The sequence below is a fragment of the Triturus cristatus genome, chromosome 1_1 (genome assembly GCF_964204655.1).
Source record: "Triturus cristatus chromosome 1_1, aTriCri1.1, whole genome shotgun sequence".
In the NCBI taxonomy this organism is placed as follows: Eukaryota; Metazoa; Chordata; class Amphibia; order Caudata; family Salamandridae; genus Triturus; species Triturus cristatus.
The window spans coordinates 40,495,606-40,508,220 of NC_140579.1; the positions used below are offsets into that span (position 1 = coordinate 40,495,606).

The 12,615-nt window shown below is 43.5% G+C and overlaps 1 protein-coding gene across 1 annotated transcript in view; it reads right to left on the bottom strand.

The window, feature by feature from the left end:
- LOC146869299 (keratin, type I cytoskeletal 12-like) overlaps nt 1-7,664 on the bottom strand; it is a 44,064-nt gene extending 36,400 nt beyond the window's left edge. Inside the window, exon 1 of the mRNA XM_085633869.1 lies at nt 7,489-7,664. Coding sequence (XP_085489995.1) covers nt 7,489-7,664 — 176 coding nt within the window. The remainder of the gene's footprint in view (nt 1-7,488) is intronic.
- Between the last annotated feature and the right edge of the window lie 4,951 nt (nt 7,665-12,615).

Consider the following 12,615-nt stretch of genomic DNA (forward strand, 5'->3'; position numbering starts at 1 on the left):
CATGCCCGACAGTAATGTAAAATGGCAAAGGCCGCCCCTAAAAGGCGCCCCGTGATAACATCTGCTGGGGGTCTGAAAAGATCAGTTTTGGCCACTGTAGAGAGCCAAACAAAAAAAAAGGAGGGCCGTCCTGTCCCCAGGATCGGTAAGCACACCAAAGTTGTTGCGAAAACTCCAGTCCAAACTGGGACCAAGTATTTTTAAACCCCCTCCTATCCAGGGGGAGGTAGGGGGCACCGTCACACCTCGTTAGGGGGGAAAAGGGTTAAAAAGCCTTGCTGGCCCTGATGCTACTTTCTTTTGTTTAAGAAGATTTTCTCATTCATAAACATTTACACCAATTGGCACCAAAAATGGACAGCAATGGTGTAAAGTTGTTTGTAAGTAAATCCATTTTCAAGTGTAATTCAGATTATGTCACCACTAGTCATCAATTTATATTGCTAAATCAGTGCACTTCAGTAACAAGTTAAACTTTGGAGTGAAACCATTTTGCTTTTGCAAACCGTGCAAATTGCTAAAATTGACTGTTTGCAAATGCCAAACACTCATCAAAGATTTATGAAAGGCTTTGCAGTCGCAATCTTAGGTAATCGCAATTTTTTGCAATTACTTAAAATAGCGAATGCAAAGAGAGAATCACAATTTGCGATTCAGTAAGCACATGTGGCAAGCATTTTCTAAATGCAAACTGTGGATTTAGGATATGCTATTACCATCGAATCCGAGTCAATGGTAACCATATGCAATATTTGAAAATGCACAAAACTGCATTTTTCATAGTGCCTTGCAGCATAAGTGCACTTGCATGTACACATGTCTCTTTGGGGTGCTTCAGGGGGATCTCAGGCCCCTGGGCACACTTGGTTTTGCATTAACTAATTTGCGATTACCAATTTGGTAATCGCCAATTAGCTAATGCAAAACCATTTGCACCTATGGGCCTTGTAGTAGCGAATGCAGTAGTATTATCTAATAGTGATTACCTAATTGCGATTGTGATCTTTAGCAATCGCTATTTTCTTACATATCATTTTGCATTCCTTACATAGCGATTACCTAAAATTAGCTTTTTATGGAATGCTGAATTGATTTTCGATGCGACCCTAAGTTTTTTCCATTGTGTTTGTGTCTCCAACTATGGGGTCAGTTAGAATGTCAGGCGGATCACCACCACCCGCATGGCGGTGGTGATCCGCCCGATATTCTCTCCCACTCGCATGCCATTTCCCCCCGCCATATTACTATGGCGGGGGAACCCCAGCGGACGGAAGGACCGTCTGCCGGTTTTCCGCCCGGGCAATGAGTCGACTGGGTGGAAAAGGTTTTAATATGGTGGCGGTGTCTGTTAGACACCGCCATCCATATTACGATACACGCGGGGATTTGCCTTTCCGTGGCTTCGTTGCCGCCACGGAAAGGCATGCGGTCCTTGCCATTGGGGGCCCGTAGCGGGTCCCCAGGAATTTTGGGGGGTGCACATGGGGGGTACCTATGGTACCCCCCTGCATTTGCATGCGCAACATGGCAGGCACCGCGGAGTGCCTGCCACGTTGTGCATGCAAATGCACAACATGCATTTTTGGCATTGCGGCGGGTGGTGCTGAAAGCACCGCCGCCGCAATTTTAAAAATGCAGGATGCGCCCGCCAGTGTGGCAGGCGCATCATAATCACCCCCAAGGGACCGCCGCACTTATGGCGGGCGTCCCTTTTTACGTTGGGATGGTGCGCGGACTTTCCTAATGATGCCCTTAGTCCCAATTTCATATTTTAATTGTGGTAAAGCTAGATTGCTTAGTCCCTTGTTGTGCTGGTTTCCAAAATAGCGAATAATCGCTCTTTTCCTTGTTCATCTGATGCAGAATAACACTCAGTTTAAATTACCTGTAGTGCAAGTACCGGGAATGGACTAAAGTGGAGTTACTGAACTTGTAAACCTAACACAAAACTTTATGTTGTTAACAAAGTTAGCTGGAATTCTTATTTTTCTATTGGTATATCCACTATGCTAATAACAATGTTCCAGACTCTGGAATAGGATGTTTTATAGGAGAATTTGTAGTTTCTCTATATTTCTGTATATTGTATTACATGACTTTATAAAACATCTCAATTGCCAGTTGCCAGATTGCGACATGTCGGTAGAATACTATGTTTTCAGTCATGAGATTTTCTTTTCTAAAAATAAATATTTCCTTAATACCTACACCAGTTAGACCAATTGTGGAAATTAAAACTAAAAACTACCAATTCCAGATTGTAGTATATTTTTGTAGAAAATCCCCAAAAAATGAAACATGCCTTCATGCTGACATGGAGTAATCAGATGTCTACTTGCTGCTAATTCAGAGCACTTATGCACACATATTTCCCGGGGAGGAGTCATGCTATTGGATTAAGCTGTATGTATGCTGGACTGAATTAGAGAGAACCAGCGACATGTTTGGAGCTAATTTGGAGTTATTGGGTTCTATATACTGAGTCACTCTATCACTCTGTCACTCTCTCACTCTGTCACTCTCTCACTCTGTCACTCTGTCACTCTGTTCCGCTGTAAAAGTCAGTAGTCTGCGACCTATTACAATCCACCATTTTTCAACAGTGTACTGAAAAACAATTGCTTTGGCTCATCTCTATTATTGAGACTATTTCAGAGTCTAGAGTTGTGCCTTGTGAGGGTTTTAAATGCAGGAGAGTGTATTGTTGACTGATTTGCACCTTTCCACAAAATGGGGGCTACTGAATGAATACATTGACATTTGATTGGAGCGGTCTGCTGCCCCCAAATAAGCATCCTGGCACCATCAGCATGTGACATCGCAGCAACCATACTAGACTGTCTATTTAAATGTAGTGGATGTGAATTCTCAGAGAACAGAAGCTCTTTCTCAGCATTCAGCTGCAAGCAGCTGTTCTGCATTTACTTAGCAACTGCACTTTTACAGCTCTGGAATCTATTCTATGATTTTGTCTGCTTGTTAGCCAGCCAGCCGGCATCAGCTGAGTGTCATCCTTGTATGATAAAATGTTGAAACCTCAAAGTTCTGCAACTTGTGCCTTTGGGCTAAATAGATGTTGAATAGGGTAAGGCTAAAGGCAAAACCCTGAGGGGCCCTGAATTTTAACTCCCTGTAGGAAGAGTAATAAGGGGGAGGAGTACATATTGATGTCTGCGTTACAGAAATCTTTCCAGCCATTGTCTAACCATATCTCTCACTCCCACTTTGTCCAAAAATTCAAAGAAGATGGAATGAGACACAGTGATAAATGCCTCCAACAGGTCCAAAAGGATTACCATAACTTTATGGACCTGGTCTAGATTAGTGTTTATGAATTCAGCTACTTTCAGCATGGTCACCTCTGTTCCAAAACCTGGACAGACACTTGACTGAGACCTATGGGAAAGTAAGTTGTCTTCTAAGTATTACTGCAGCTGCTTTTCACTAGCTTCTCCAGCCTTTTGGAAAGACCTGGCAGCCTGAGATTGTTTAGATTCTGTGGGTCAGCATCAAGCCTCTTTAAGAAGAGCAGAAACTGTGTCCTCAGTCTGTTTCTAGAGATTGATTAATTAATGTGTTAACCGTAGGGTTGTAAGTGGATGCCGCAAATTTTAGGATCAAGGGGTGGATAATGGAACGAAAGCTATAAAATAATATTGCCGGGACATAATCTTGTAGCTATTTTGTGTTCAAAAACACTGAGGCTGATTGCCTAATTTCACCCCCATCATTTGCCTCTCTAATTGTGTGGATATTTCTGAGTGTTACAAAAGGAACCATAGATATGTTCTACTTTCTCATGAAGGTAATCCGCAAAACTATTTCATAGTGCTTTAGTTCAAGGCACTTCCTGTTGGCAGGCAACAAGGGTGGGAAAGATTTTCACTATTTTGGGTCATTGCTGCAGATGCAATTTGTACAGAGAATGCCTCGACCTGGACTTTCAAAAGGGACTTCCTGCAGCCCTTCAAAGCCTCTTTATATAACTTTTTTGCCTTATAGTCATCATTTTCCTTCGGCGCGTATTTCTAACCATTTGCTGTTTTATTTGCCTGTTCTTAGAACCAAGGGGAAGATTGTTTCATTCTCCGTATCGGGCTCCTTCTTCTGGGCAATTTTGTTTAAGGCCCTAAGAAGGTTATCATTGAATGAAGAAGTGACTTTTACCAAGTTTCCTTCTAAGGAGATTGAACAGTGGGCAAAGGAATTAGAGATGATTTTTGGCTTGCAGTTTTGTGCAAGTGGAATGATTCCTGAAAGGGAGAAAGGAACTAAGAAATGATTAGACCAGATCAAAGGTATAGGGCTGCCCATCTCCAGCACTATGTAGCTGGAGAAAATTTAGATTTTTCACAGTGTGGAGGGCAGAAAGTCTGGATTTTTTTAAAGACACGGAGGATAAGATTACGTAAATCTCCTTTATTGTGCAGCTCACAGCAGCAACAACTGAAGAAATCTAGAACTTCAATAACATTCAAGTAACATATAAAGTCCATCAGCACAACGCATTCTCCCATCTTTGTTTAAGTTGTGCACTGAAAAAACTTCTGGAACTTTAGTTTTCCAAGTGTAGTATTTCCTATTCTGAAAAAAAAATTAAATACTGTCAGAAAAAAACTTTTCCCCACCAGGGAAGGTTTCAGCTGCGGGATAATCTTAGCCTTTGTGTCTTTAATAAAATCCGGATAAATATTTAAGGGATAAATTAAACTTCTCACCCCAATTCACTAGAACTTGAAGAACATCTTTACGTCCCACAGAGCGGCGTATTTTGCAGAAGGTGGGTTTAGGACCCACATACTTCGCATAATTTTTTGGGTCAGAACGTTTTGTCCTACAGATACTCCCTCTGTGCGGCAGTGGCCCGCTGCGGTGGCAGACCTTTAAACATTAACTGTTCTGTAAGAGAAACCTGATGTGAAAAGCACGGATAAGTAGTTTAATATATGAACTAAATTAGTTGAAACGGGATTGTTATTCCGTTGGAGACGCCAGCGAACCCATTTCTCCCATGCCAGTCTATATGCTTTTCTTGAGCCCGGTGCCCATGACTCTGATATGAGTTGGAGGGCATCTGTTGAAAGGCCTGCGATCTGCCACTGTCGCCTGAAATCCTCTAAGCCTTCAGTGCAGCCGCGGCTCGTGGAGGGAGTTCCGTGGGGCGGAAAGGCGGGGTGGGGGAGGGGCAGGGTGGGGGGTACTAAACACCGGAATATGGATAATTGCAGGTAAGTAAACAATTAAATAAATAAAAAGAATTTCGTTGCTCGCCCTGCATCGCAAATGCGATGCAGGGCGAGCAACAAAATTATTTTTATTTATTTAATTGTTTACTTACCTGCAATTATCCATATTCCGGTGTTTAGTACCCCCCACCCTGCCCCTCCCCCGCCCCTCCTTTCCGCCCCACGGAACTCCCTCCACGAGCCGCTGCTGCTTCAGTGTTAAAAGGCCGTGCTCTACTAGAGGGTGTGGTTCTCCCTCTGGGCCTGTTAATTTTCCTTTGAATGTTGGAATCAGAACCTGAAGGTCTATACTCATTTCTAGTAGGATTGAGAACCATGCCTGCGATCTCCACACTACTAAAATGTCTTTGTTCCTGCGAGTGTGTACTAATAGTCTGGGAAGCATGAAAAACGGAGGGAACGCATAGGGTGTTAGATCCTTCCAACTCTGAAGGAAGGCATCCACTCCCAGTGCTTGAGGGTCCGGCTTCCAGCAGAAGAAATTGGGTAACTGAGTGTTCAATCTGTCTGCAAACAGGTCTACCCTGAAAGGTCCCCACATTGATTGGATGGAAAGAAAGATTCCCTTGTGTAATTTCCAATTGCTGGAAGCTTTGAAATTCCTGGAAAACGAATCCGCGACCCCATTGCTAAGGCTGGGAATATGTTCCGCTATTACTGAGATGTCCTTGCTTAGGCAGTAACTCCAGAAGAGTTTGGCTAAATCCGTCAGACCCTCAGGCTGAGGTCCCTCCATCTTGTTGACATATCTAATTGCAGAAACGTTGTCCATTCGTAACATGACAGAGTATTTTATTAAATCTTTGGTGACACAATGGATTGCATAGGAGCCTGCTAGTAACTGCTAGTAACTCTGAACAGTTGATGTGCAATCCCTTCTCTTGTTCTGTCCAGCGGCCACCAGTTGTCGAGTTGCTGCATCTGGCCCCCGTCCCTCCAAGCTGGCATCTGAGTATATCATTATCTCTGGTTCTTCCCTGAAAATCATGCAAATCTTAGTCTAGAGTTGCAATTTGGGAGTAGAATTGGTCTGTTCTCAGAGCTTTGACTTTGAGTCTTTGAGGAGCTTGGTAATATAGGGGGCCTGGGTAAATAGCTTGGAATATAGAAGACAGAAGGCCAAGAATCATTGCTCGGGTTCTCAGACGGAATTCTTTTTTTCCTAATAATCTCCTCAGTTCTTTGCAGTGTTTTCTTTGTCTCGTGTTTACAACAAAACCCAGGAACTGTATTTTCTGCCTTGAGATTGTGCAGGATTTTGTCTTGTTTTTAATGAAGCCTAAGTGTGCTAGTAGTTTTATTGTCAGGTCTGTGTGAATAACAACTTTCTCTTTGGATTGGGCCATTATAAGAATGTCGTCTAGATATATAATCAGCCTTATTCCCCTTGAACTGAGCCATCCCGCTACGGGGCGAATAACTTTGGTGAAATACCCAGGAGCTGAGGACAACCCGAATGGGAGGCTGCAGACCTGCCAAAGTTTTCCGCCCCAGGTGAATTACAGGAATTTTTAATGAGGTGGCCAAATTGGGATTGTGAGGTAGGCATCTTTGAGGTCTAGATGGGTTAGCCAGTCCCCTTTCATTAACACATCCCTTAAAATATGTATTCCCTCCATTTTTAAGTGGTTGTAGACCACCCATTTGTTTAACTCTTTTAGGTTTATCACAGGTCTTAGTCGTTTGTCTTTTTTTTTTACTAAGAAGATATTGCTTACGAAACCACATTGTGTCCCTTCTTGTATTAGACCTTTGTCCAATAGATCTTTTACCTCTTGTGATACTAGTGTTGAGTCCTTGTGAGAAAAGAACATTTCTTAGGGTAGTCTTCTTTGTACTGGGGTACCAGTGAAATCTATTTTGTATCCCCTCACTGTTTCTAAGACCCAAGGGTCTTCCTTCACCATATTCCAGTTCCCAGAGAATTAGGCTAATCCCCCTCCCACTTTTAGAAGGGTATGTGATAGGTCTTTGGTAAGTCTTATCTGCTGAGAAACCTTTCTGTCTCCTTTCTCCTCTGAATCCTCTACCACAAGCTCTCTGCCTTTGCGTATAGAAGGATGAGTACAAGCCAAAGTTTGACTGGAATCTTTGACCTCATCCTTAAAAGGGTCTTGAATTACCTTGTCCACGGCCGGGGAACTGACACCGTGTTCTCCCGTCCCTTCCAAAAATTCTGTCCTGAAAAACTCTTTTACTATCCTTCTGGGATTTTTGAATGGAGCTGAAAGCCCCCACATACTTTGCCATGTCTCGGATGAAATCATCCCCGACAAGGAGCCCTTGGCAGAAGCTCCACCTTCTTTGGAAGCCAATTCCACGAGTTTTGGGTCGACTTTTAGGAAGACGCTCTTCCTTCTCTCGTTTGAGAGCGCCATGCTGGCATTTCCCAGGAGGCAGATTGCTCTCTGCACCCATTGGCGTACCTCGATTGGATCGATTAAGGAGTCATCCATGTAGGCCTCTTCTGCCATTTCAAACTTTTTGGTGAATGGACCAGATAGATTGAGTAGTCGATGTTGGCATGATTTAAGGCCTTTGTCAATGCCTTTTCTTGGCTCTTTTTCCCCTTTGGCGATAAACATTACAACTTTGGGCTCAAGTTCTGGGGTTGCAGTTATTTTGTCTGGTAGGGAAGGAAGTGGACATGATCATATCTCAGACGTGATCTGACATCCTTGGGTATTTGCGGAGCCAAAAGGAGAGGTAATCCTCAATGTGTTCGGTAGGGGTCCACTCTGGCGACAGGGTATGTTTAATTAAGAGAGGGTCAATAATGCCCATCGTTGACCTAGAGGCCCCTTGTGCCTCGTCATTGACTTCAGTGTCCTCTCCTCTTCTTGAATGTCCGAATCTAGCTTAGAGGAGAAGGACAGCTCTAATTCCTCCCCCATCTCCTTTTCACTGTTGATGGGGATAAGAATTGGGCCTTTTTCTTGCTCATCAGAGGTTCCCTGGGCACTGTCAAGTTCCCCGCAAGTGTGTGAAGTTAAAGGGATTGAGCGTTTGTTTGTTTTTTTACTCTTTGAAGTATTCTCCCCAGGGCTCCTTTTCCTTGGGGCCTTATTTGCCCTGTCTTTCCCTTCAGGGTGTCTTCAGGCAGTGATTGACCAGTTTGTTTGGGAGAGGGCTTTCAATTTTTTATTTATTGTGTCTTCTAGTGACCCAATAACTTTATTGATGGCTTTGTTTATAAGGCCTTTCATTTTTTCCTCCATACTACTCACTGAGGCTTCAAGAGATGCACCGGCAGGTAAGTAGCTATCAGCGTTTCTTGAAGGGGTGGTTGTGACAGTTGGTTAGACTACAATTGCCAGAATTAATTTGGTCTCCCAGACTAACAAAATGGAGGTTTTATGCTAATTAATAGTATCAGTCCAACCATATAAGATGGCTACAGGGGGTTCCCTAGGACTTTCCCTCTAAAGTCCTACCTCTATTTCCTTTAAACCTTCGTCATCCCTTTTGTTTTGTTTATTGTTTTGGACAACCAAGTAGCATTGTTGCCTCTTCTTAACGGGTGAGTCTTTATTGTGTTTGTATGGGTGATTTTTCCCTGGTTACTCTTTATTTTAAATTGTATAGGAGTTATTTTCTGTTTACAAGTGAATTGTTCAGTTGATTAATGCTCCCGACCAGGTGCTGCCTCTTAGCGCATGCTCGTTGGTTTGGGAGTCCGATGAATTACCTCTTTCTGGCGGCAAGATGCTGCTTGACAACGCTAACATTAAGCTCGCCAGCTTAATGTTAGAAATCAATTGGGCTTTGACCTGGGAAGCGCTGCTGCACAATGCGCTCGCTGGTCACAGAAAAGGTGGTTTTGCGAGCCGATCTCCCGCTGGGGGTCGGCTTGCATGTGGAAGCAACGCGCCGGTCCCAGAGACAGGTCGGCTAGTGTATAAATAATGCCTCACACTTAGTAGTCGTCAGTGCGGTCCCGTTGCTATGGCAGTGTGAGTGTCCTGAGTTCACATTTGAAGCCAAAGATGTAGGTCAAAGGTGTGCGAGGTCGGACTCAAGAAGGATTCGCCTCATTAAGGACAAAACCTTGGTTTACACCTGAAACGACGAATAGAGATTAGAGAATTTCATCGGGCTGGGTGAAAAAAACACACCGCGCTCCAAGGGAAAGTGGAATAGCATTATTATAATCTCTACCACCAACCCATGTTCCTACTTCCTAATAAAGAAACCCAGAAAAGGGTTTGGATTCAGAGTTTAAAGGGGTTAGGGAGGGTGTCAATATTAGTAGAGGGTTGGTGGGGTGTTAATAAAGCGCGTAATCAACAGTTAAAAACAGTATTAACATAAAACTGAAGACAAAGCAAAAGATAGTGTACTTATCTGTGAGCAGCAGCAACAAAGAAGGGAGAATGCTTTGAGCTGATGGACTTTATATGTTACTAGAATGTTATTGAAGTTCTAGATTTCTTCAATTGATGCTGCTGTGAGGTGCGCAATAAAGGAGATTTGCATAATGTTAGCCTCTATGTCATGCCATAAAATCAAGTCTAAGCTATGCCCCAACTAATGTGTGAGACCTATGACTTTTTGCCCTAGGTTTAAATCCGCCCTTGACTCCTTCAGTAAGCAGGGCAGTTTGTTGTCTTATCTTCCATGTGTACATTATAGTGACAAAGGACTGTAAGTTAGTATATTGGATGTAAAGTGGGGAGATAGCATTAGCTAAAACTTCTGGAAGATTCGCTGTGTTACCCAGAGGTCGATAGATCAACAAACCCTGAAAAGGAAAAAAATGAGTGTGATTTTAATCAAAAACCCCATGCCTTTGGCCTCACTCAGGTCTTCCAAATTCCCGCCTGTGCAAATGTATTGTGAACAGTAAACTATTGCTACCCCACCACCTACTCGATTCTGGCTGTCAGTGTGTCTAATTCAGAAGCCTTGTGGGATAGCTAGGGCGATGTCAGGGACTGATGAAATCCCTAGCCAGGTTTCTGTGAGAAATACCAAATCTCATAAATTCTGTCACAGCAGACTAAAACTGTCCTAAGAATGTTTAAGTAAACGGCGTGCCTTTGATAAGGCAAGCTGAGATCTGCGTTAGACTAGTTCTTGCGAATCTAGTATTAACTCTTCTCATCCTCTCAGCATCAGTCTTTATGCCAGCGGTGTCCCCTTCGGTACTGAGTTGGAAATGGCAGTTAGGACAGTAGGGAGGTGAGGCCAATAGGTACATTTGTGCTGACATGAGTCCAAGTCTCTAAAAGCAAGAATGTCCTCTATGCCACTGCCAAGCCTTCTCTTACCTTCTGTGAAAGTTTGGGCAGTATGGATGGCACTGGACATGGGCCGGAGGCTGACAGGCGAAGTCTGGCGGGCCTTTGGGGCACCAGCAGTGTTTATGTTTGAACCAGGAGAGAGAAGCTTCCTGCCTTGGTCTCAAACACTACAGCACTCAAAACCACGTTGGTGACTCTAGGATGGAGCCCCAGAGTAAAAACGGTGGCAAACAAGTTCAAAAAGCCAAATAAACTTAACAGTATTTCCCTCAAGTCTAAAAGCAGGCAACCATGCAGCAAAAGATTTTTTATGAGTGAATCACCTGCTGGCTGCATGTCCACGCCGTTGTGTTCATTTTGTGCGCCGAGAGTGAAACACTCTCTGCCTTGGGTTCACACACTAGAGTGCTAAAACCAAGATTGCAATTCTAGGAATGGAACCCCAGAAAGGAGTAAAAATGACATTGTACTTAACCAGTTTTTTTTTAAACTAGACAAACATATAATTCCCCAATAACGTGCAAAAACCAAATCAGCTTAACAGAGGTGCACCTGAATCTGAAAGCAGGCAATCACACATCAAATGATTTTTATGAACAAATCACCTGCTTTTTTATAAATACACATTTTTCTTACATTTATATATATATATTAAAAAAATAGAAATACATTAATTTATTTTAAATTTATTTCTTATGGGGTTCTATTTTAAATCTCTACCTATATTATTTTCTATGTGATGGTGTTTCAATAACAATGTTACAATATGTATGGGGCTGGATTTATTCCAAGTCTCTGCTGGAGTACATTTAAAGCTGTTTTTGGACCTTTTTGGATGCAGTAACTTCAGATGTGGAGTTTGTAAATAGCAACAGGCTTACTCTTTTGTGGGTGGGTTTATTTCTTTCTGTAGCTATCCCTTAACCCCTCCTTACTCCTTTCTAAACCTCTTCAGTTTTAGAGATATAAACCAACATTTAGCGGGGGCATGCTGCGGCCTTGGGAAAGGGCCGCAGCACATGCAGATACCGTTCAGCATCCTCCTGCACATCTGTGCACGTATGCAGTGCACCATGTCGTGCATGGCACACAGTGCAAGGATGTGAGTGGAAGCACTACATGTGCCACCAGGGCCATTTTTCAGTGGCCCAAGATGGGCGGGTCCTGTTCCGATAACTTTTTTACAGCAGGACTTTTGCCATGAAAAGGCTGTTGGAAAGGGATAGTGTAATCCCAACAGCGGTGCCTGCCTCAGCACCGATGCCATTGTAGGACGCTGCTCTAACCACTGTAACGTCAGGATCAATAATCTGGGTGGAGCAGGCGGTCCTGCGTCTGACAGAATAAGGTCCAACCGGCAGTATCATTGTACAGCAGCCAGACCCAAGGGATGTCGGCAGTTGGCCCGTCACCGACGGCCTGTCAGTGATTGGACTGTCCTTATTGTTTTCAATGCCTGTTGGAAAGTGGGTTATTAGTAGTGGGGAATATGCATCCACCACTGGCAATAAGGCCCCCAACACGCTTCAGGGTCCAGTACAGGTCTCAATTAATTATGCCCAAGCTCAACCCTTGGTAGCTTGGCTGCAAGCAGTCAGGCATAACTTAGGAAACAGGTATGTAAAGCACTTACAAAACAACAATTCAGTAAATAACTAATATAGAACACACAATAAAAATCCCACGCCGATTGTTAAAATAGGAAATATTTTTATCTTTAAAATGACACCAAAATAACAAAAATCAAATTTAGATCTGAATTTTTAAAGATTAAACACTTTCTAGCACTTAGAAACCTATAGCACCACTCTGGGACATCTGGTTGCACTTGACTGGGACAAAGTCAAACTTTCAGGCCTACTGCGATGGAGCCCTGCTCGGATACACTCAACAGGAGACATTTCTGGAGCTTTTTCTTCTGAGGTCCCTCGCTGTTCTTCACCTGTCCGGATTCGGTGAGGGTTCGTCAGCTTGGCTTTCAGGAAGCTCCTGGTGAAACTCCGGAAGTTGGACCTCTGGAGCTCTTCAGCGGCACAAACCTGGACTCCGGTTTGCAGTTGAATGTGGCTGTCTTGGTTCTCGCAGTCGAGTCGGTCACCTCATGGAGCTTTTTTCCAAAGTTGCTC